Source organism: Capra hircus, chromosome 16, assembly GCF_001704415.2.
Source record: "Capra hircus breed San Clemente chromosome 16, ASM170441v1, whole genome shotgun sequence".
Taxonomy (NCBI): domain Eukaryota; kingdom Metazoa; phylum Chordata; class Mammalia; order Artiodactyla; family Bovidae; genus Capra; species Capra hircus.
The window spans coordinates 37,403,745-37,429,735 of record NC_030823.1 but is presented as its reverse complement, the minus strand read 5'-3'; the positions used below and the strand labels follow the sequence as shown (position 1 = coordinate 37,429,735).

The following is a 25,991-nucleotide window of genomic DNA, read 5'->3' as shown; positions in this document are numbered from 1 at the left end:
CATAGAAGGGTCCATGCTGTAAAAGAAGTCAAAATCAGTCTTAAATAACTGGAATCCTTTTGCCGGGTTGTCTGATGTCAATTTGCTTTCTGGCACTGCTTCTCCTATGTCTTCTTCCTCAGCCTCTTGCCCTGGTTTGGAAGCACTCATCCCCCTATCAAATTGTCTTCTGTTAATTCCTCTGGCATGGGGTCTATTAGCTCTCGAATTTCTCTAAAATCCTTATCTTGAAAGCCTTCACTCCCAACCTTTTTTTTCCCCCCTCCCATATCTACATTCTCTTTCAGGATTTCCTTGACTGGCTTTGTTGTAAACCCTGCAAAGTCACACACAACATCTGGACACAGTTTTCTCTAGCAGGAATTCATTGTTTCAGGCCTGGTGGCTTTCATAGCTTTTTCTATAACAATGATGGCATCTTCAAAGGTGTAATCCTTCCAGGCTTTCATGATATTTTCTGTATTGGGATTCTCTTCCATAGCACTGACAATCATTTCCATAGAGCACTTCAGATGCTTTGTGTTCTGGGTGGCCAGGGGATTATCCAATATCAAAAGAACTTTCAAAGACAGTCACTTATTGGCAAGGTACTTTCTGATTTTAGGGACAGAGCAGTGAAGGAACTAATCCGGAAAAAGGGTTGTCATTGTCCAGGCCTTCTTGTGTACAATGAAAAGATGGGTAGCTGGTATTTATCTTTTCCCTTCAAGGCTGGGGGGTTAGCAGTTTTACAGTTAAGGGCAGTCCTGACTGTGAACCCATCGCCTAGAGAAAGGAATGGCAACCTACTCCAGTATTCTTGTCTGGAGAATTCCATGGATAGAGGAGCCTGGCAGGCGTGTTCAGACACGACTGAATAACTAATATGACCATAAACCCAACTGCATTTACACATGAATGGAGAGTTAGCCTATGCTTTCCTGCCTTAAATTCTCATGCTCAGTTTTCCCCTTTAATAATAAATGTCTTTTGTGGCATTCTGCTACCCGCCATCCCCAGGATAGGGCACTTTTGTCTGCATAAAACACTGTTTCAGGCAGATATCCTTTTTCTCCAGTGACTGTCTTCATGGCATCCTGGAACTCTGTCTGCTTCCTCTTGGTCAACAGAAGCTGCTCCTCCTGTTATCTTGACATTTTTTTTTAAATACCCTGCTTTCTAAAATCAGGAAACCATCCTTCTCAAGCATTAAATACTTTACGTTTCTTTTGCTTTCAGTTGTCATATAATGACTTCACTATTTTTCAAATCTATAAAAGTCTATAAGTATGCCTTTCTTATAGCAATCCTGCACACACATAAAAGCTGCATTTTCAACACAAGATGAAAAAGTATTTCACAAAAAGGGCAAAGTTTTCATGCCTGCTGACACAGGTACAGTGATGGCTTCACAAATTTTCTTTTTTATAATGGTCCTTATGCTGAATTCATTTATTGTGAAATGACAGGCCACTGCAGCTGCAGACCTCAGTCTATAGTACATGTTGAGCAATTCAACTTTTTCTTGTAAATTCAGGACTTTTTTCTGCTTCTTGGGAGCACTTCCAGCATCACTAGTGGCACTCTAATGGGTCCCGTGTTGTGATTCAAGGTTTACATTATTGCACTAATCACGATGGAAAATACATGAGAAATGCGAGAGATCACTTTTTACTGTGATACGAAATTTGCTGGAGAGTGAAGTGTTCATGCAGAGGTGATTGGTGTCATATCACATATTAAGCAGCTATGTGAAACACCTGAGCTCATCACCACAGCAACAGAAGGTAGCTGTGAAATTACTGCAGTAGCGCTACAGTTAATTTTATGCTGTTATGATTTAACACTGCATCTTTACCCTGTTTGGGCTTCCCATGTGGCTCAGTGGTAAAGAGTCTACCTGCCAATACAGAAAACACGGGTTTGATCCCATGGGTTTGAGAAGATCCCCTAGAAGAGGAGATGACAACCCACTCCAGTATTCTTGCTGGGATAATCCCACGGACAGAGGAGCCTGGAGGGATGCAGTCTATGGGGTCACAAAGAGTCAGACACGACTGAGTGACTGAGCATGCATGCATGCTTTACACTTGCTTATATTTCTCTTGCTTGCGAATGGCACAATGTGTGATCTGTGTTTATGTGTGTAAGTTTTGATAAATTTTAAATTTTATAATAGATTTTTGTATATTTGATGGCAGTAAATGATAAAATAGACTAATATCTACCTGTATTTTACACATTCATGACATATCTAACTTTTTATTAATTTTTTCAATATTTCTAGGCTTCATGATTTATCTGCAAGTGTTTTCAAATTGTCACAAACCTCCCTCAATTTTTCCAATATATATATATATATATATAAATCTGTGTATAAGTGGACCCATGCAGTTCAAACCTGTATTGTTCAAGGGTCAAATGGACAGTGTATAGGAATGTTCTACCCCTATCTATTTCTGTTATTCATACATTTTCATGATGTGCCAATGTCATTCTTTCACTTATTCATTCATTCCTCCAATCAGTCAGTCAATCTTAAGTGTCTGTCACATGACAGGCATTATCCTAGGTGTTGGGACTCCAACAGTGAGTAAAACAAAGTCTTTGCTGTCAAGGAACTTACAGTCCAACAGGCAGAGCAGCAGGCTATGAAAAACCCAGCCAGCGACTTTCCTGCTGGTCAGTGGTTAAGAGTCAGTTCTCCCTCTATAGGGGGCGCAGGTTCTATTCCTGGTCAGGTAACTAAGATCCCATATGCCACTTGGCACAGTGAAAAACAAATTAAAACAGCAACAACAAAACCCCAGCCAAACAGATATAGAATATATCAAGTAGTAAGAGGAATTAGGAAGATATTCAAAGAAGGGGAAAGGGGAAAGACGATGAGAATGGGTGGGTTGCCATTCATGCAGTGTTCTCAGAGAAGGCCTCTCTCTTATGAGGGGATATTTGACCAGAGTGAGCCAACAGGTACGGGGTAGGGGGCAGAACATTCCAGGCAGAGTAAGTGCAAAGGTTCCGAGGCATGCCTGAAGCCCAGGGAGCTGTCTGGAGGGACTGGAGCAGTTTGGGTAAGGTGGGAGAACAGGAGACAATGAGGGCATAGAGAGAGCTGTTGCCTGGATGGGTGCAGAGCTGCAGGAAGTTTTGGGGAATGAAATGGGAAGCAGAGGGTTTTCAACAGAAGAGCAATGTGGCATTGGTCACTCTTATGTGGAGTCAAGAGTAGACCACGGAAGAGAAGAGAGGAGGCACAGAGACCAGGTAAGAGGCGACAGCAAGTGTCCTGGTGAGAGACCGCAGTGGCCTGTTCTGGGGTGGTTAGCAGCCAGGGTAGTCAGAGGGGTCTGGATTCTGAATTTATCTGAAGGTAAGAGTTAACAGCATTTGCTGAGGATGTGAAAGAAAAAGAGGAAAAAAGATCACTCCAAGGTTTTTGACTGTTCAACTGGAATAAGTACCCATTGACCAATCAGAGTAGCCCATGTGCAGGTGGAGGTTGAGGGTTAGTTTCTAGACATGTTAAATTGGAGATACCGGGACTTCCCTGGTGGTCCAGTGGTTAAGAATCTGCCTTGAAAAGCAGGGGGCACAGGTTTAATCCCTGGTCAGGGAACTAAGATACCACAAGTCACAGAGGAACAAAGCCCACGTGCCACAGCAAAAGATCTCATATGATGCAATGAAGATCCTGTGTGCCACAATGAAGACCTGAGGCAGCCAAATACATAAATAAAAATTTTTTTTTTTAATTTTGAGATACCTATTACATTTCTAAGTGGAGATACCTAGAGGGAGTTGGTTTAGGATTTGGAGTTCCAAGGAGAGATCTGGGTTAGAGACCCAAGTTTGGGAGCCATGAGTACATGATGTCATTTAAAGCCACAGGCCTGGTGAGGTTACCTACTAGTGTTTAACAGAAGTAAGAAGAGGTTTGAGGATTAAGGTTGGGGTTCACCAATGTTTAGGAGTGAGGAAGAGGAGACACTTGTAAATATAGAGAAAGAATAGCCTGAGAAGTAGGAGAACAAAGAGAACAGGGTTTTGGGGCCAAGTAAACAAAGGATTGCCATTGTCTAGGGCCAGGTTCTGTGTTCTGCTGAGGCAACCTGATGTCCCCGCCAGGCACATCATCTAAAGCCAAAAATCAAATTTTTTTTTTTTTTTTTGACTACACTGTGTGGCATGCAGGGATCCCAGTTCCCTGACCAGAGATGGAACTCATGCGCCCTGCAGGGAAAGCATGGAGTCTTAACCACTGGACCACAAATCTAGCTGGTGGAAGAGTTAGCACTAAAATTATATTCTTTTGGCTCATAATGCAATTATTTCTAACCTGCCCCACTGCTTCCCAAGTTTATAATGGTAAATTTTCCCTGTAGCAGGGTATATTTCATACCTTTCTATGAGCTGCTCCTTTTTCATAGCCTCAGCCATCAGTTTTTGAGATGGTGGTATCTTACAGAGTCCTGTGAGAAAACCCAGAAACAACACCAAAGTCACATGTGGCTCTTCCTTTGAGTTCTCTTCCCCTTCATTTCAGGCCTCCCACTGCTCCAACCTCAGAACATGTGATTGCAAAAGCTTAGAATGGGATTGGGGTTTTCCCAGGGTGGTAAAGAATCTGCTTGCAATGCAGGAGCTGCAAGAGATGTGGGTTTGATCCCTGGGTCGGAAGATTCCCTGGAGGAAGGCATGGAAACCCACTCTGGTATTCTTGCCTGGAGAATTTCATGGACAGAGGAGCCTAGCAGGCTAAAGTCCCTGGGGTCGCAAAGAGTCAGACACGACTGAGTGACTTAGCACAGCACACAGTACAGAGTGGGAATAGAGCACAGAGGATAATTTTCTGGAGGTAAAATCCCTCTCTGAACTCACTTAACCTGGGTACTTACTAATCTACATGAGAAAGCTCTGACTTAGCCCTGGAGTGTACTTGCCACTGGGATCATTGTATCCTGTATAAAGCTGTAAAGACTTCACTTGGTGGTACCTGGTCTTTTGCAGGGTCTCTGGAGAGGCATGCAATCACTACTGTGGTGTGATCTAATCAAGTTTTGTTTTGTCAGCTCTATCATTCTCATAAGCATTTTTGAGCTCATTATAAAATACTTTAAAAACTCAGGTAATATAATTCAAAAGAAGACACACGTACCCATGTACCCCAATGTTCACTGCAGCGTATTTACAATAGCTAGGACACAGAAGCAAACTAGATGTCCGTTGACAGATGAATGGATAAAGAAGTTGTGGTACATATATACAATGGAATATTACTCAGCCATGAAAAGGAATGAATTTGCATCAGCTCTAGTGAGGTGCATGTGTGCATGCCAAGTTGCTTCAGTCATGTCTGACTCTTGTGACCCTTGGACTGTAGCCCACCAGGCTCCTCTATCCATAGGATTCTCCAGGCAAGAATATTGGAGTGGGTTGCCATGCCTTCCTCCAGGGGATCATCCCAGCCCAGGTGGATGAACCTGAAACCTGTTATACAGAGTGAAGGAAGTCAGAAAGAGAGAAATAAATATTGTATATTAACTCATATATATGGAATCTAGAAAATTGGTACTGATGAACCTATTTTTGGAGTAGGAATGGAACACATAGAGAACAGACTTGTGGACACAGCAGGGGAAGAGAGTGGGACGAATTGAGAGAATAGCACTGAAACATATATTACCATATGTAAAACAGATTGCTAGTGGGAATTTGCCAGTGGGAACTGGCACTCATCTTGGTGCTCTGTGACAGCCTAGAGGGGTGGGATGGGGTTGAGGGGGTCGGAGGGAGGCTCAAGAGGGAGAGAATATATGTATACTTACGGCTGACTCATAGTGTTGTATGGCAGAAACAAACACAACATTGTAAAGCAATTATTCTCCAATTAAAAAAAATAAGCCTCTCCCCCAAACCCAGGTACTTAAGAGTCTTCTGTGTTTTTAATATAATTGGAAAATGCTGTAAAAGCACTTTAATTTGCCTTAAATAATCATTTGGATAGTTTAATAAAAGGCCATGGGATTTTTTGTGTAATACAAATAAATGAGATTCCTAATCACCTTCTCCTCCCTCCACTCCACGCCCCCTCCACCACCCCATTAAAATACCATGTCTGTCAATTTAGGAGAACATTTTAAAGTATAGTTGATATACACTACATTTGTGCAGTATGAGAGAAGTCAGTACTACTTAATACTGTATTATATGCTATTTATAAATTATTGATTTTTATTCATGAAGGGCAAAATTCTGCTAAAGGACAAATTATTGGCTCAACTGTGATTATTGTTTATAATTATACAAATGTAATAATACAAATCCAATTCTTTACAATGCTTACGAATCTAAAACTTGCCCTGGAGAGGTATAACAATAGAAAAAGTAAGAATAACACTCTGTGCCAAGTACTGTGTTAATTGCTTTATAGACATTATTCATTTTACAAAACCCTTATGAAAGAGGTTTTGTTATTCCCATTTTAACAAAGGGGCTGAGATTTAAAGAGGTTCTTGCAAAGCTAATGAGTTGGGATTGGACTGGGATTGGACTCTGGCAGCCCTGACTCTGTCACCTGTGTTCTGACAGTGATAACTGACAGCCATTAGTGCCCAATGTCTACAGTTTTTATGAGCATTTCTTAAAAGTCACTACCTTCTTAGACCCCAACTTTATTCACAGTGTACATTACTCCCAATATCTTTCTTAAGAAGCAATATAAAACTCTACTGCTAGTGATAAATGGAAAGACAGGAGTAAATAGACTGGATTTGATTTGACTACAGCAGAATCAAACGGGATCCTGAGTACTTCCTCAGCAAGTGTGATTATTCTGTTGTCTAGATTTATCCTATCCACAGAGTCAAATCTTCTTTTTCCACTCACATTAGTGATATAAGCATAGTCACCATAATATTACATGCATAGAAAATTAATTCTTCATTAAATTTTTTTGGATATTTTATGGTACTTTAGCTCACATTTGTTGGATTTTAGATAAATCTCAGGGGACTGATTTCAAGACTCAGTTGTTCACACAGGGCTTTAAGTAGAGTCCAGGTACCTTTGAATACTCTTGTGGCCCATCGTGCTTGGAGCTCTGTGCCTGCTAAGATGGATCCTGTAAGGCTGATGAAGCCAATCATAGCTAATGTTGTCTTCTCTAGGTTTGAGGGGAAGACCAGCTTATATAGGAAGATCTTCTTTGTACAAAGGGTTTTGAGAGGTTCTTCAAAAAAGGGGAAAGAATACGTGTATCCTGTAGTGAAGATCACAACATCAATGTTTTCTTCCACTGTCCCGTCTTCAAAGACAGCAGAGGTTTCAGTAAACTCCTTCACGCTGGTTTTAATAGTGACTGTCCCACAGAGGATACAGGTTGGCAGCGCATCATTCACAATCTTTTTTGGTTTTTTCCTTTGACACAGAGGAGAAAATTATTCACTGTAGCTATATTTATGAGACACTCAGCACATGATTTACTTAGTCAGTTCAAAATAATTATGTGCCAAGTCAAGGGAGTAAATCGACCAATGTCTAATTCAAAGTTGTCAATTCTCAAGTTGTCACTTGACAGCAAGTGCCAATTCTCAAGTTGTCACTTGCTCTTTCTATAACAAGCTTTGTTTTCCTGCTCCCAGTAGAAGGCATGTAGAAATTGACTAAACCTATTTTTTCCCTGTGGGGTTTAAAATTCTCTCTCTCTCGAAATTAATTTCTGGAGCAATGTCAGGATCAAGTATATGACAATCCATTTGATAATCAGTTTTGGATCTCACATCACCCAGGCCTCAAAAGATTTGGCAAAGAGGAAATTGCAAAAAACTTTTTGGATTAAAAAAATTGTATCTATTTACTAATGGATTTTCATAGTGAACATATTTTCATTATGAACATTTTCATATTTTCATTATGAGCATCATTCTACCTAATTGCAGCAGACATGATGCCTATAAAATTTATATATTGAATCATTCATTGTTATTCATTTTTTCCATAAGTGAAAGCCATCTTACCAAAGAAAAAATATTTGGGTCAAGCATTTAATAAAAATCATAACTTTATATGCATTTCCAAGGTTTTCTTTTTCCTTGCCAATGTGTAGGTCTATACAGATGTATATTAAAATATATAATTCTAGGAAGTCCTTTTGGCAATTCATACCTCTAATCATTCAGCCAGTGTGGACATTTATTAAAGGTTAGTGAGAGCTAGCCATCTGTACTCACTGGTGCTGTCATTTACTTGTGAATGGTAGCCAACCTGAGGATACTCAAGGCCAATTTAATCCTGATTTTCAAACTGGAAATAAAGTTTCCATCCTTCATTTTCTTCATTTACTAGTCTGCTAGCAGACAGAGAATACTCCTATTTCAAGACCTTCTGTGGTACTGATGGACATTGTCGTAAGAAAATAAGCTTAGAAAAGGATAAACGAAGGCAAAGTCACAATTATTGAACATTTTAAGATCTGAATTAAAGAGAATGAGAAATATTGATTAAATAACTTTACCATTAATTAAAAATATAATTCAATACCCCTTAGTAATATTTAGTCCATAATTCGCATGGTCAAATCTTTTATTGAGGTGCCTCTCTTGAATCCACTTCAGAATACAGGAGGGCAGAACTTGTGCAATAAAATTATGGTGTCTTCTTGTAACCATCATATTAAATGGGTAGCCCCCATCTGAAGAGCGGTTGATAACCCAGGTACCAGTTCTAGTACTGAGAAAGACCTAAAAATAAGGCAAGAACACTAAATACATGTATATGATTTTGTAGTATTTTTCTCCAATATATTTTAAATGGTCTTATAACATTCTGGTCTTATAACAACAGAGGACTAGTGAATTTGTACACAGATCTGCAAATGACTGGGCTTCCCTGGTGCTCGGTTGGTAAAGAGTCTGCCTGCAATGCAGGAGACCCAGGTTTGATCCCTTGGTCAGGCAGATCCCCTGGAAAAGGGAATGGCAGCCTGCTCCAGTGTTCTTGGCTGGAGAATTCCATGGACAAAGGAGCCTGGTGGTCTATAGTCCATGGGGTTGCAAAGAGTAGGACATGACTGAGTGACTAACACTATCTACAAATGACTAGTTATTCCAACTGCTGTTATTGTTTTCATAAATCACTTTGACTAATCTATGTATCAGTTAAATATTCTCATCATGTTTAAAGAATAGTAGATACATACTGTTTATCAGGCAATTTTTTTACATAGATAATAAGGAATTTAAAGTGAGTTTTGAGATAGCAATTTTAGCTGAATTAAATAAAAATCTACTATTTCCACATCTAATCATTTTTCTATAACTTATGATAAAGTGGAAGATTTCTAATTGGTGTACCTCTGCTTGGGATTTTTAAAATCATTATGTATACATCTTGGGCAAAGTAAGAGGTGCTTTTACCTCAAAACAAAGTATAAATCTGATTTCTAATTGAAGAGATGTTCAGAAAGCAAACTCCCCTTTCTCTTTGTATGTGGGAGTTTTTTCCAGAATTACTGAGAGTATGTAAAAGAAAGATAGTGGATATGGGCAGAGCAATTTGTCCATTTGACCTTTTTCAGGAGCCCCTCTGAAAAATACCTAGTGGTTTGGCATCCATACAGTTTTCCTCGACCCTTTTTGGAGATGGTTCAGTTGTGTAAAGCATGCATCATGAAAGGCTTTATGGATTTTTAAGATTTTCTTTTCCCATTTACCCTGTTTCCACATAATTTAGCAAATGTGGAATTCAGCAGTTCCACATAATTTCCACATATTTTGGCCAGTGTGTTTTATACCCTTGAATACCACCTTCTGGACACCAGAAGTGATCTAGGGGCGGGAGTGCAGATTCAGAGATGATGTACCTGAGATGCGGTTCTACTGAGCTCCACTGCAACGTCTCCTCCAGTGTTTCCAAGACCGATCACTAAGACGCGTTTGCCCTGAAAGCCTGCTGGCATCTTGTACTCTTGGCTGTGTAGGATCTGGCCTTTAAACCTATGGATTCCTGAGGGGAAGGAGGGATCAGAAATATCTAGAGTTATGACTCCTTTAGTTGGCAGGCATAGGATCTTTGGGAAAAGGGACGTCTCAGAAACATGGCAGCCTGTTGCTTCTGCTGCCAATTGCAGGAAGTAGAATCAGTATACCATCTGCTAGCCCACTGGATTCTGTAAGCCCAGATATTGGTACAGTACAAAATGCCTTGATAAAAACATAGGAGAACTTATATTTCTGTGTGTTCCATTTTAAAGCAATTACTTAGGGAAATCAAGCTTACTGTAGACGATAATAAGAAACATCTCATGCGTGACCCTGAACATCCTAGACAAGAAGCATTGGGTTGGCCAGGTTCATTTGGGTTTTTCTGTATGATTGTATGGAAAAACCCAAACAAACTTACTGGACAACCCAACAAATTGTTGATGCTTTATTTTACCCAACAGTATATTCTATCAGAATGTGATTTATGAATACATTAATAACATTTTTACAGATTGAATTAAAACCCCTTTTTTGCAAAAAGAAATTTTGTAGCATGTTTTCATGTAAATAATTACTCTTGTTATTTAGGCTTGTTACTTAGCGCTTGTTTTACTTTGTGTTTTATCACACACTTACTGAGCTTTCCAGGTGGCTCAGTGGTAAAGAATCCGCCTGCCAACTTGGGTTCAGTCCCTGGGTTGGAAAGATCCCTGGAGTAGGAAATGGCAACCCACTCCAGTATTCTTGCCTGGGAAATCTCATGGAAAGAGGAGCTGGTGTGCTACAGTTCACGGCATTGCAAAGAGTTGGACGCAACTGAGCATGCACTCATACACTTACTGTTTTATTATACTGTATGCTTATTTATACTTTATTCTTTTGTTATTTATATTTGTATTTCTCACTGATCTTTCAAGCTCCAAACATTGTCAATAGAAGTATCACTATTATGATATTTATATACTGTATATGAAAAGGGCTACCAAATATTTCTTCTCTTGATCTTTTTTTTTTTGGTGGTTATCTTATTGGCATCTATAACAGACATAAACTGTGGGTTCATAGAAAACTAGGAATTGTGGTAACAGTGGAAGCAGAGCTATTTACAGTGGTGGCCGTCACTGGCAAAGTCCATTAACAATTCCCAAGAAATTAAAGTAGAATCTGAGTAATAAAGTCTAACCTTTTTCTTTTCCTTTGTACTTAGTCTAGTTTCACTTGATTATAGGATATCCTGTGCAGAGGCCTTGTGCTCAGCATTTCAGACTAGAGTTCCTAGTGTGAAAAGGCTGTGCCTCATCCTTTCGCTCAGCAGAACATGTGCAGAAGTGCTGTGCAGGATGCCTCAATTCGAGATGGTGGCAGGGTACCATGGGCAGAGATGCTGCAATGGGCACTATGATCTGAAGCCATGAGCAGCACGGCTGTGCCTGACCCTTAAGAACTCCACACTCTTTCCTACTGATGAGGTACCTATAAAGCAGCCCCAGAGCTGGCCTGTTGGGGAAAGATGTTCCTGAGAGCACAGTCTCACACATCTCCATTCTCTGATGAGAGAATAAAACTTACTTTTGCTTTTGATCTAACTTGGTCTCGTTCTTATTGGCTTGAATGATTTGGGGCAGGAATATTGTTGGGGACTGACTCAAAAGGGTCAGTCTAACCCCCAGTTAGATTGGAGTCCAGGCCATATTGACACCTCCCATTTTAGTCTTTTGAGAAATCCATTAACAGTTTGGTGCTGGTTCCAAATTTCCTGAACTGGAAGTCTTAGTAGTAGTTGTAGTCTTTTTATGTCAAATCATGTGGAATTTGTGTGCCAACAAATCACTTCAACTGCTCCCCTTGATAGTTTGAAACAAACCCAAAACAGAACATCTAAGTTATAGGGAACCAAATGTCTGCCATATGAAGGACAGCTCATTAGGGTGCATCCTGCAGAACTGGAAGTTTCTGAGTATCACCCCCTGACTCAGGAGTGTTTCTGTAGGAAAGAAACCTGTGCATTGGAATGAGATTACGGAAATCAATCAAGAGTCTACAGAAAATCTTTGGCATTCCTTCAGGTGCTTCAGGTAATACCTCCAAATCTATACTACCACTTATCCTGAGTCATGGGATGGGAATGCCAAACAAAAGAAGAATGATGGGGGCAGGGAGCTGCTAAGCTGGCACTCCAGCTGACCCCCAGGAGCCCCAGTGGACATTTGACAGAGAGAGAAAGCCTGTCAAATTCTTAGTTGACACTGGTGCTACCTACTCAGTTCTGAACATCAAATCAGGAACACTCAGTCACAAGATGTGTAGAATTATGGGGCTATCAGGGAAGGCTCATGAATGGGTATTCATAGGACCATCAGAATGTAAAGTGGGCAATCATAGGCTCACCCACTCCTTTCTGTATGTTCCCACATACCCCATACTCTACCAGGAAGGGATATCTTAATAAATTGGGGGCTACTATACACCTAATAGGAAACAAATTGGAGATTGGTGTCCCCTTAGACAAAGGGCACAAGATGATAATGTTAATAATGGCTGATGACAAACCTTCCCAGACAGAGCAAGTTAATCTCCTTGAAATAAATCTGAGGTCTGAGCCCAGGGATGGGTGGGATAAGCTGCAGGAGCCAGTTTCATGATAATCCATCTAAAATGTATATATAAATGGCCAAATAGAAAATAGTACCCCCTCCCTTGGGAAATCTTGTTCAGTACTGCCCTGTCACATGGCCTAATTGTCCAGGGCCTTATTAGAACATGCCTAGCAGCATATAATACCTCCATTCTCCTCCTAAAGACACCCAATGGGAAATAACATATGGTACAGGACCTCAGGGCAATCAGTGAAGCCACCAAGGATATACATCTACTGTGAAGAAAGCTGAGCGCCAAAGAATTGATGCTTTTGAACTGTGGTGTTGGAGAAGACTCTTGAGAGTCCCTTGGACTGCAAGGAGATCCAACCAGTCCATTCTAAAGGATATCAGTCCTGGGTGTTCTTTGGAAGGAGTGATGCTGAAGCTGAAATTCCAGTACTTTGACCACCTCATGTGAAGAGTTGACTCATTGGAAAAGACTCTGATGCTGGGAGGGATTGGGGGCAGGAGGAGAAGGGGACGACAGAGGATGAGATGGCTGGATGGTATCACCAAAATGATGGATGTGAGTTTGAGTGAACTCCGGGAGTTGGTGATGGACAGGGAGGCCTGGTGTGCTGTGATTCACGGGGTCACAAAGAGTTGGACACGACTGAGTGACTGAACTGAACTGAACTGAACTGAGTCTTTAATACTACACACTGCTGGTTACTCTACTGTCCCCTGGGACCTGGAATTCTGTATCAGATTTAAAAGATGCTTTACATGTATTGAAAACAATAATACTGCTGGGCAGTCCTGCCTTAAAGGGTCAAAAATTCCTCCACCATCTTTGGATAGACTTTAACTAAAGACCTAAAAGATCTACACCAACACTCCTCCAATGTAGACAAAATTCTGATTGTCAGCCCTACTGAGGAGGCCTTTGATAAAAAATACTGTAACCGCCTTGAACCACCTGGGGGATAAAGAATATAAGGTATCCAAGAAAAAGGCTCAAATACCACACACTAGGGTGACCCCTAGGCTTCATTCCTACAGAAGGTAAGAGAAGTGTAGAAAGCATTGGCAGCCTCGTCCCTCCTAAAACTAGAAGATAGCTTAGGGGTTTGTCCGGGGATGGCTGGGTTTTGCCACGTCTGGATTCCTAACTTTGGTCTAATAGCTGGGACTCTATGAAAAATTAAAAAGAAAGGATGATTTTTTTTGAATGCAATTCAGAATGTGAAAAGATCTTTCAAGAACTGAAAATGTAATTACTTTACGCCCCTGTTCTGGCTCTCTAAAATTTAGCTAAACTCTTTTGACCTTTACATTCATAAGATAAAGGGAATCATCTTTGGGGTATTTGCTCAAAAACTGGGGACCCCTTACTCAGGTGGTTGCTTATATCTCTAAACAATTAGATCAAACTGCTAAGAGGTGGCTTCCTTGCCTCCCAGCAGCAGCAGCTACTATAACCTGGCTAAAGGAAGCTGAAAAGTTAACATTTGGTCAGCTGATCACTATATGAACTCCATACCAGATTTAGACTTTGGCTAGTCCCCAGAAAGTCAATTCAAGTTCAGGCTATGCTTTTAGACAATCCAGTAGTTACCATAAGAAACTGACAGGCTAAATCCTGCTACCCTGCTACCCACAGAAACAGGGCCCTGGAGCATTATTACACAGAAGCCATAGATGATCTATTCCAGTTGCCCCGACCCAGGAAATGAGCCTCTCCCACATGCCAAAGAGGAATGATTCATGGACAGGAGCAGTTTTATGAGAGAAGGAAAAAGCCTGGCAGGATAGGCAGAGACCTCCCAGGCCTATGTCTTAGAGGTGAGAAGCCTACCCCCAGGGACTTCTGTCAAAAAGGCCTTGCTGGAGCCTTTGGGATGGGGAAGATCTTTGATGTTCACACAGAATCCCAGGATGTGTATGCCATCCTACACACATGGGGCTATTTGGAAGGAAAGAGGCATGTCTGCTGCAGAGAATAAACAGGTGAAAATGGCTTAAGCATATTGAAGCAGTGTAGCTTCCAAAAAACATGGCAGTGACTCACTGTAGAGGTCACCAAGAGAAGAATGCAGAGGTAATAAAGGGAAACAACAAGACGAGTGCAAGTGCCCAAAGTGCGGACCCAGAACCAATAAGCTGGCAACTATTCCCCCACGTCCCCATTCCTCAAAGGCCAGATCCATCCAGTTATTCCTCAGTCTGCACCAAGGAAGAATTAGACGCACCTGGAAATGGGGATTCACTAGAGATCTAGGAGGCCGTGGCTGGCAGGTAGTGAACACAGGCAATAGTTCTTTTCCCAAACTGCAGCTTCTCAAACCATCAGGGGGCTCATCAAGGAACTCACCCCGGGTATATAATTGGTTCTCTGGGTTCATGGTCACTTCTGGCACGAGAAGTATAATCAGTCAGATAGTTGAGACCTGCCCCATCTGCACAATGAACAACCCCAACACCAGACCCCTCAGAGGTCCCCAGATCAGGCCTGTTCAGACCCGAGGAACATGTCCTGGGGAAGACCGGGGGGCTGATTTCACTGTCATGGCGAGAGTACCCAGCAGTTTCAGCTATCTCTTGGTGCGAGTAGCCTCTTTTTCTGGGTGGATAGAAGCATTATTAGGGCTCCCTAGGTGGCACTAGTGGTAAAGAATCCGCCTGCCAATGCAGGAGGCAAGAGACGTGGGTTCAGTCACTGGGTCAGGAAGGTCCCCTGGAGTTGGAAATGGCAACCTGCTCCAGTATTCTTATCTGGAAAATTCCATGGACAGAAGAGCCTGGTGGGCTTCAGTCCCTGGGCCTGCAAAGAGTCAGACATGACTGAGCAACTGAGCATACACACACAGAAGCGTTATTAACAGAAATAATTCCTAGGTTTGGGCTCCCAGGGTTCTTGTGTCTCAAATGATGAAAGGGATAATGAGTGCCATGGGCAGATCCTGCTTTTAGCTTGGAGGCCTTAATTGTTGGAGAGAGTAGAAAGATCTAAACAGAGCTTGAAATGGACCTTAGCCAAGCTGTGTCAGGAAGCTCAAGAAAACTGGATTCGGTAGCTTCCAATTGCCCACTCCCTATGTGGTTAGCCCCAAGGGTAAGTTAGAGTTAAGTGCATTTGAACTCAAGTGTGGTAGACCCACCCAGTACCCGCCACCACCGCCCCCACCCCTGCCCCAGCCCCAAAGAAGGGAAACCTTAACTTGAAATGGAACAACTCTAGTATGCCCTCCAGGTAGGTAACCAGGTGATTACCCCACCCACCGACCTGGCTCTCTACCCATTCTGGTTAAGAGACTGGGTGCACCTAAAAACCTGGAAAACCAGCAGCCTGCAAGACCAGCTCAGTCCTAAGTGGAAGAGACCCCACTTGGTGATCCTAACACCCACACTCTGCCCTGAAGTTGCAGGGGACCACCCCGTGGGCACATCACCCTTGAGTGAAGAGGTTCCCGAGCCCCAACCTGTGGAAGGACACCCCGGGGCAACAGACCCCCCCCCTCCCCACCCCGCCCCCAGCCTACTCAATTGAACCTCTCTCTGACCTGAAGCTTCTCTTCCGGAAAACAGCAAACTATGGCCAGGAAAGCTGAGGCCACAGCAACGAGCCTCCACATTGGGGGATGCTTGCCTACAGGCAAAAGACCTAGACACTTGCATTATTAGGAAAAATTTGCTCTTGCTAATACTTGGGCCATGTACGTTAAATTGTCTGGTGTCCTCTGTCTCCAAAAGGTTAGACAAATTGTTGCTCAGTGATACGAACAGTTAGGGTTCAGGCCTGGTGACCATCAACACATCTAAAGGCAGCTGGGAAGAAGCTCTGGTCCTTTACTCGGGGTTGTGAGGATGCCTGGAATTAATAGGAAGCAATCACAGAAGACAGACCTGAGCCTCTAATACCTCAGGGGAAGAACAGGACAAAAGACAGAGGAGGGATGTGTGGTGGGCAGAGCCCATTCTGGGTGATAAAGTCTAATCTTGTTTTCTTCTCCTTTATGCTTAGTCTAGTGTCACTTGCTCACAGGGTGCCACATGCAGAGGCCTCAAACCTGGCCCTTTAGACCTGAGCTCCTAGTATGAAAAGGGTTTCCCCAGTGGCTCAGATGGTAAAGAATCTGCCTGCAATGTGGGAGACCGCTGGGTCTGGAAGATCTCCTGGAGGAGGGCATGGTACCCCACTCCAGTATTCTTGCCTGGAGAATCCCATGGCCAGAGGAGCCTGGTAGGCTACAGTCCAGGGGGTCACACAGAGTTGGACATGAGTGAGCGACTAACACACTCCTAAACTGTGCAGATTCCTCAGCGCCGGGGTGTATGCAGAAACATATGCACATCACTGAATTCAAAATGTTGGCGGTGGTGGGCCTCGTGCAGAAGTGTTGCTGCTCCCTGCAATCTGGAGCTGGAGCGTGAACATCACGCCGGTACCTGTCTGGCGAGAACTCCACCCCATCCCCACTACAGAACTCTACAAAGCAGCCCCGCCCACGATCGATTGTTCCTGGAGAGCTATTCTCTACAGCCAGATTGCACTCCTTTCCATTCTGCAATCAAAGAGTAAAGCCTTCTGTGCTTCTGAACCGAATTTGGTCTCTAGGCTCCAAGCAACACCAGGCAGGAGGACCCTTTTTGGGGACCAGTTAGAAAGAGTCAGTGGTCACAGATGCAGCAATGGAAATTATGAGAGGTGGCAGAGGGAATAAGAGCCATGGGGCCAGTGACCTTCAGACCCACTGATTGGTGAGATGACAAAGAATCAGAAAGGGGGGCTCTGCACTTTAGAGGACTCCTCAGCCTCTCACCCTAATACTTCAAGTACTTTTGCAATTTTCATGTAAAAAGATAAGACTGTCTCACCTTATCATTCTCCAGTCACTGATTCATTCATTTACTCAATTACATTTATTGAAGAGCTACTATATAAAACACAGTATTTTAATTGGGAGTCTTTGCCTGCTGAGGACCCCAAAGCTGAAAACAAAATGCAATAGTTGCCACATTTCTAGGGCCCTGCTAAACCAGCTAGGCAGAATTTGCACAGGTGTATGCAGACCAGTTCTGTCATCCTTAGCCCCTTACTCACTTTCAAGGATTGAGTTGAAGTGGCCAGAGGTTGGAAACAGGAGACTTTCAGGAAAGGATTTAAAGTGCTGTTGCATTTTCGGTCCCCTTGACATGAAGCCAGATTTGAGGGGCTTCCGGGAGACCCCGGTATGACCTCGACCCTTGGAATCTATGGAGCACAGAGACTGGTGTGTGGCCCATGCTTGACAGGTCGTGACAGCAATTGCCTGCAAGGGGTGGTGGAAAAACTTGCTGTACTGGTAACAAGTTTTTCTTTTAAATGCTGACAGTGTGGAATGCATGTTTCATGTGGACCAGATGAAAGTTATGTAGGAGAGAGCCTGTGTGATGGCAGTTTAAAGGGACTTTGCACATGGTAGCCATCTGGACTGACAATGAGACCTTAACCTAGTTTGTATGGAGATGACCTGGGGAGAAGCTAGGATTGAAGGACTTGTCAACTGGGCAGCCCCAGAGTGCTTGGTCTATTAACAGGGGCTGCACTGAGAGATCCTTAGTAGTGGGGCTGGCTAGTCTCTGGAGCAGAGCCTTGGAGAGAATCCCGCAAAGCATGGATCTTAAACACCCCCGAGGGCTGAGAGAACTAGCACCTCATTGGTGCCAGTCAATAAAGAACTTTCCTGCCCCTGTGCTTCTTCATGTCCTTCCCCTGACTTCAATTCTGGAAGTGCCAGAGACTGGAGCAGGTGGGCAAAGCACTTGCAGGAGGAAGAGAGTCAGAGAGGAACAGAGAGGAAGTCAAAGGAAGAGAGTAGGCAAGCACACCATCTCTTTCCCACGGCCACAGTCAGCACAAAGCAGGCACCGGCTGAGGAAGGGGAGAAACCTCACCATTACAGGTAACTGCAAGTTTTTATTATTACACAACATAGAATATTTCAGTTATAAAAATGAGAAGTTGGGGGAATTCCCTGGAGGTCCAGTGGTTAGGACTCTGCTTTCACTACACGGGGCATGGGTTTGATCCCTGTCCCTGGTTAAGGAACTAAGATTCTGCATGCTATGTGGCAAAGACAAAAAATAAAAATAAAAAAAAAAAAAGATGACAGAGGACTTTTTATTATTTGAGAGTGAGGAGAAAATTGGTGGGAATAGCCTGCAATTGCAACCAAGGGCAGGATAAGGACAAGCCCCACAGATGAGTCCTGCAGGCACGTTACAAGACAAAACACAATTGGTTAATAACTACCTTACATGACCTTTACTTTCAACATTGTACAACTCAAGGCACTGTTTCCTGTTTTAGGCTTAGGAGATGTGAGGATAAAAGGCAGTCTCTAAGCTCAAGGAGTTCATCCTTGGGCAAGAAATAGGTAAATAGACAATAGATAACTAGTATTTATTCAGCCCTTACTAGCAAGTCCCAGACACTCTGCTAAGGACTTTATATATGTTAATTAATTTAAACCTCACAACAACCCTACAAAGTGAACAATATTATGATTCAGTTTTACTAATGCTGAGAAAATGACACAGAGAGGTTAAGCAACTTGCCCAAGGCCATACAGTAAGTAGCAGTGCCTGGAGAAGTCAGGTCATCTGCCCCTGGGGCTCAGCTGACAAGAATGCTTCTATACTGCTTCACAGAACAAGAGGTGTTACAATGGCTCCCATGGGGCATCAGCCTGGACTGAACCAGGGCAGGCATCCTGGAGGAGGTGAATTTTTTTTCCCAAAGAATGCCATTAGAAAGATGATTAGGAATTTGAAAAGGGAAGCACTAGAGAGTTTCAAGAAGAGGGAAAAGCCTGTGCCTCAAACACATTAGAGAGTGGGGCTTCAAGCCATTTACTGGGGTTTGGCTGGAGAGAAGCTTGCTGAAGGCTTGACCTTGGTTCATAGATTTTGTATGTATCTAACACAATGCTTTTCAAATAATAGATTCTCCATAACTGTCTACTTGAGTAGGGCACCCAAGAAAAAGTGTAGAATGCACAGGTAATTCTAAATCAATGATTATGTCAATAATGCAATGCCCTTCCCTTCAAAGGAATCTATTTGGTAAATCAAAACAACTAATTCAGAAAAAGGGGTTCTGCTGAGGGGTATAAGGCTTGGTTTGCCTTGTCACCAAATATCTCTGGAGTACTTTGCTGCTGTGGTTTATTCATCTTATACTTATCACCCTAATGTTATGTGTTGGAAAATGCTTAGCGGCTACCTTAGGAGAAGGAAGACCAGGCATTTGAAGTCCATGTACACCGCTGACAAAGTTCAATGACATTTGTTAATACTTGATTAAATATAACTAGGCATTTGTGATCATTAATCTGTAACTAATGATTACAACTGATGTGTTTAAAGAGTCACTCTTACACAACTTCTGAGTGGGAGAGAGAGAAGAATGATGAGAGGTGACCTGCAGAGCTGGACTTTGTGCTCCCTGTCCTGTGATTCCTGTGTGGGCTCTGGGAGGGTCCAGCTCTCTGAGGTTATAACTGAGGTCAGGGTTATAGCTTAACTAAGAAGGAGAAACACTTCTTAATCTGGGGAATCATATGTTTCTTTCAAGCAGTTTTCAGATAGTGGATAATAACTTACCAAAAAGGACATGATTCATAACAGTAGTAGCTGTTGTTTACAGAGAGTTTATTGTAGGCTCTGTATTATACTGTTTTATTTTTAAATTTTGTTTTATAAAACTTTTTATTGGAGTATAGTTGCTTTACAATGTTGTTAGCTTCTACCTTACAGCAGTGAATCAGCTATGTCATGTCATGTGAAAGTCACTCAGTTGTCCCATGAACTGTAGCCTGCCAGGCTCCTCAGTCCGTGGAACTTCCCAGGCAAGAATACTGGAGTGGGTTGCCATGCCTTCCTCCGGGGATCTTCCTGACCCAGGGATAGAACCCATGTCTCTTACGTCTCCTGCATTGGCAGGCGGGTTCTTTACCACTGGTGTCACCTGGGAAGCCCAAATCAACTATACACATACATATACCCCTCCTTTTTGGATTTCCTTCCCATTTAAGTCACGACAGAGCACACAGTAAGAGGAGAGTTCCCTGAGCTATGCAGTAGGTTCTCATTAGTTATCTATTTAGTATATAGTATCAATAGTATATATATGTCAATTTCAATCTCCCAGTTCATCCCACCCCCTTTTTCCCCCTTGGTATTTTAAGATATCTAAAACAAGAGCAACAACAGTAATAAAGCAAGCCAATGTTCTGGGAAACAATCATGTTTGTCATATAATGTTTTGAAGGACCCAAGAAGGAGCCAAAATTATTTATTAGATTTTAGGGTCTCATTGTTGTATTGGTCTAGCCCAGGTATGAAGAGGCCCTGTTGTATCAGTGTCAAATCATAGAATCTGCATACAGGAAACAGATTTACATTCTGTTTCTGCCTGCCATTCACCAACTAGGTGCAATATTTTGGGTTATTTTTTCCTTTGGGGCTATATTTCATAGTATTTCACATTTAATCCTCATCAATATTCTGAAATGGGAATTTGTATTTCCACTTTGCTGAGGCTTAGGCAGGTTATGTTTATCCAAGATTATGCAAATAGCACCACAGTCTGGATCCAGAACTTTGTTCATAACCATCATGCTAAATGCTACTTATCCAGGGCCATTGTCTGCAGGGAACCATTGCTGTTATTGTTTGGTCGTTGAGTTGTATCTGACTCAGCAAACCGGAACTTCCCAGAAACCTTACACCATATCCACTTACCAAGGTACCTCACTCTGGAAACATGGAGGAAATTGGGATTATCTGTCCTGCTGTTCCATGTAACAGACTCTTCCAAAGTCTGGACATAAACCAAAACCCCTCTCAGGACAAGTCTCTAAAATCTGTATGTGTGAGTTTCTTCCTTCACCAATATCTGGGTTTTAGGGCAAAATAGAGGGGGACCTCAGAGAAGGCAATGGCACCCCACTCCAGTACTCTTGCCTGGAAAATCCATGGACAGAGGAGCCTGGTGGGCTGCAGTCCATGGGGCCGCTAAGAGTCAGACACAACTGAGCGACTTCACTTTCACTTTTCACCTTCATGTATTGGAGAAGGCAATGGCACCCCACTCCAGTACTCTTGCCTGGAGAATCCCAGGGACAGGGGAGCCTGGTGGGCTGCCGTCTATGGGGTTGCACAGAGTCGGACACGACTGAAGCGACTTGGCAGCAGCAGCAGCAGCAGAGGTGGACCTCAATATTTCTATTACGATAATTCCTCCCCTACCTCTCTGATTAAAGTTTTCCCCATAGAAACATTGTTATGAGTCAGCAGTTAGATATTCCTTTAGTACCAGGTGATTGTCTGTTGAGCCCCTAGATTAACAGCAAGCCTGAAGCTGGCCCACTATTTACAACATTGCTTCACTGCAAAATTATATATTGAAGTCTCCCTCGATCCCTAACACATTTGAAAAATAGAATATCTTGTTAATTTGAGATTATGTTCATCAGATTTATTTAACATTTTATTGGCTAAGGCTTGCAGACTTTGTTCTTTACATCTTCCTTTTTTGAAAGTTCTTTTCATTCCTCAGAGAAGTTTCAAAAATTCATACTCCACTGCCTTTAGGGCCACTTATAAGTAACAGAAGAAGAGTAGCTTTGCTACATTTTAGTAATCCTCATTTGACCTCAAACGATGGAGTTTTGCCAATTGTGAGTATATTAAAAAGAATGTGCTATTGAATCAAAAGCATTTACAAAGGGGAATTTCTAAAACTGCTTTGTGTGGATAGTTTAGGAGGTGGATGGATTCTTATTGTGATGATTTTTTTAAAAAATTAATTAATTTTATTTTTGGCCGTGCTGGATCTTCATTGCTGCAGGTGGGCTTTCTCTGGTTGCGGTGAGAGTGGCTACTATCTGGATGCAGTGCGCAGGCTTCTCATTGCAGTGGCTTCACTTGTTGTGGAACCTGGGCTCTAGATGCAACTACTGGGCTTCAGTAGTTGTGGTGTGTGGGCTTTTAGCTGCCCCGCAGCACATGGGATATTCCTGGAGCGGGGATCAAATCCACTCCCCTGCTTTGGCAGGCAGATTCCCAACCACTGGACCACTTGGGAAGTCTGAAATGACTACCTTGAAGGGTGACAATATTTCTTTATATGTATAATTTCTGGGCTAGTTCCTTAAAAAAATTCTGTCAAATTTCCTTATACTGTCACTTCCTTTAAGTTATTGAATTTCAGTTCACTTCTGATTCAAATGACCTGTAATTTAATGATAAAATTCAAAGCCTATCCTTTTTCATGACAGATCTGATGGTTTTGAGCCCTATGTGATCACTAAACTTGAATCAGACAGGCATGATAAAACTTAAATGATAACATCAGCATTTATATTTATAAGTACATAATAAACCCTGACACCTGTATAGTACTTCAGCCTTTCAAAGTTATTTGGTACATATTATTTCTGAGGGTGGACATAAAGTTGTCTAGAATCACGAGAAAATATTTCCAATTACAAATCAGCAACTTCTAGTAGAACCTGGAAGAGCAGGCATGGTTTCAAGTAGAAATGACTCACCAGGAAATGACTCCAGAGGTAAACGGGGATTCAGGAAATGTCCAGTGCAAACCATGACAGCATCAAAGACAGCTCTGTCCTGCCTCCCCTCTGTCTCTGTGACAACATCCCATTGACCAGTTTCAGAGAAGTCAGGACGCTTTGTTATGCTGCACACGGTGGTCTGAAAGCAAAAGACAGACACTTGTTTTCCACCAGTCCTCTTGGGACTTCATGCAATGACTGTATGGTAACCATGTTTGTTATTTCAAGTGGGTCAAGTGAGTCTCATGTTAGAAGGCCTTTCAATATTGGTTTATCTTCTCCCTAGAGAAGTTAAATAACTTGTGCAAAGTCTCAAAAGTGGTCATAAAGATTAGGACCCAAAACATCTGAATGACTTCACTGCAAGGAAGAAACATTCAGTTTTTATTTCTGGTGAGAAGAAGATGAGTTAAAATACTGAATGTTGGAAAAATTTAGGAAAATGAGTTTTGATCCATTATAAATTCTGTGGTTCAGACTTCTAGTTATTTCTTTCCAATGGGTTTCATGAACAAAATCCAGTTTTCCTTTCCTTTGAAAAAAATTCTAAATTTCATCCTGAATGAGACTTTGGATTTAGAAAAGGAACCAGGAAATTCAGTATTTTAGTGACTTCAGTAAAACATGAACAGCAGGATTATTATCTGCCTTATTCGTAGAGAGAGAAAATTAGGAAGAAGTTTTCTTAGGCATCCCATTTCAATTATATTGGTGAATGGGCCAGCCCCTATTCATTAACCTTCCATAACCCAAGCCATCTTACCTTAAATTGAATGTATTTCAGAAGGTCAAAGTGCTCAGCAAACTCTTTGAGGTAGTTCCAAAATTTTTCTTGGTTCATGAAATTAGGATAATCTTCTTGGAAAGGGAAGTCGCTGTAACATGACATTTCTTTGCAGACATTCGTCACTAGTGACTTGTAGACCCTAGTCATCCCATCTTTAGAAGTTTCCTGTGTAAAAGCACAGGAAACTTGATGGAGTGGGCTGAGGGGGCTAGGAGGAAGAGAACAGCGATCACCAGCAGCTAGCATTCCATATGTCATTCCAAAGAGTTTCTGGAAAATTTAGCATTGGATCCCCTTGCTATAGATATAAAAAATCACTGGTGGGGTTGGAATTGTTAAATATAATATCTTCATCAAACTACAAAGAAGCTAACAACATGTAACAGGGCTCTGCAGGACTAACACTGTCTTTAAACAGATCCATGAACATGGGCCCGTGGTCCATCTTGCTTATCTTCTCCTTCCCTTGCCATGATTACTCCCTCCTCTCAGGTTCTGAGCCTCTTCTTCTTGCCTTTGCTTAAGGAATGCCTCACAAAGTTTTCTAGTTATTGTATATGTATATATTCAACCACTCTCTCTTTATCGTCTTTCCCATCCACACTTAAAATACTGAAGACTCAAATTTTCAAAACAACCCCCCACCCCCACCCCACCCCTTTCAACTTATATTGAAGGAGGAAACAGAACAGGCTCCGTCTCGAAGGCAGGTCTCCATCTTGGGGCAGACTGTGGACTTGAGCTATATGCCCAGTATCTATGGAAACGACATACCAACTGGAAAACCAGATCCCTGGATGGAAGACTCCCAGGGCTCATACCTAGACTCTCCATGCCTAAAAGAATACCCTAATTATCTGTATAACTGAATAGAATCATACATTCTATTATGCTTACTGGGCTATGACCACAGGCCTATTGATAACTGTCCACTGTTAACTGCCTAGGCTTAAGGCTTATGAATCACAGGTTAACTTTGATTGTATCTTTCTTTTCCTTTGTTCAGACTAGTTTCAGGGAATTTGGGGAGGTGGGTTTGGGCACGGACACTTAGGGTATATGAGGTTTTCACAAAAACTGGTCGCAGTCCTTGGCTAAGAGGAGACTCTGCCTCGGGCCTGCCAGTGTGATAAACTGCACTCCACTATTGCATTGTCCTTCTGAGTGAGTTTGTTTCCCGGAATGTGTGGCTACAACAGTAGCCTCTTAGACCCATGTCTCTCTCTGTCTCATCTCAATTTTCATGAAGGGGTCATCACACACTGACTCTGTTTTCTCCTGGACTCCTCAACTTCTTATCTTGGTCTTTGCCATCCAAAAACAAAACAAAAAGACCTGTATTAAGGACACCAATGAACTTGTTCAAAGCTAATCTCTTATTTCTTCTTCAAGTCTCTTTCTTTGCTATCACATTCTCTAAGAAGCCTTCCATAACGCTATAGATCTTCACAAGGCAGCTATCGCACTTGCTGCCCCAACCTAGTACCCTGAACTTTGAGCACAGAATTGATTACACTGCATTGCAATGATCTGTTTACAGTTTCTGTTGCCCACTAGCTTCTAAGGAGGGTTGGGGCCCTGTCTCTCTTGTTCCCTGTGTGTCCTGGGAGAGGGACATCGCAAATACTTGAATGAATGAAAATGAATATTATCATTGCATTTTTGAAAAAAAAATGTGTATGACTGAAAGAAATTACATCAAAATTTAAATAGTGCTAATTTATTTAGTGATCATGAGTACTGATATTATTTTTAATTTATATATATATTTTTCTTTTTTTTTTTGGCCCTGCCTCATGGCATATGGGATCTTAGTTTCCCAACCCGGGAATGAACCCATGCCCCTTGCAGTGGAGGTATGAAGTCTGAATCATTGGACTGGCAGGGAAGTCCTGTATTTTTTCTTTTGTTTAACTCAATATTATTTTTTATTTTTAAATTTATTTTTTACTGGAGTATATTTGCTTTACAATGTTGTGTCAGTTTCTGCTGTACAGCAAACTGGATCAGTCATATATACACATACACCCACTCTTCTCTC

The 25,991-nt window shown here is 42.1% G+C and overlaps 1 protein-coding gene across 2 annotated transcripts in view; it reads right to left on the bottom strand.

Moving 5' to 3' along the window:
- FMO4 (flavin containing monooxygenase 4) overlaps positions 1-25,991 on the bottom strand; it is a 39,865-nt gene that overhangs the window by 5,699 nt on the left and 8,175 nt on the right. For both annotated transcript variants that reach the window (XM_013970175.2, XM_005690637.3), the window contains exons 3-8: positions 23,927-24,115; positions 23,140-23,302; positions 9,842-9,984; positions 8,521-8,720; positions 7,046-7,398; positions 4,382-4,451 (exon numbers count right to left, since the gene is read on the bottom strand). In XM_013970175.2, coding sequence (XP_013825629.1) covers positions 4,382-4,451; positions 7,046-7,398; positions 8,521-8,720; positions 9,842-9,984; positions 23,140-23,302; positions 23,927-24,115 — 1,118 coding nt within the window. The remainder of the gene's footprint in view (positions 1-4,381; positions 4,452-7,045; positions 7,399-8,520; positions 8,721-9,841; positions 9,985-23,139; positions 23,303-23,926; positions 24,116-25,991) is intronic.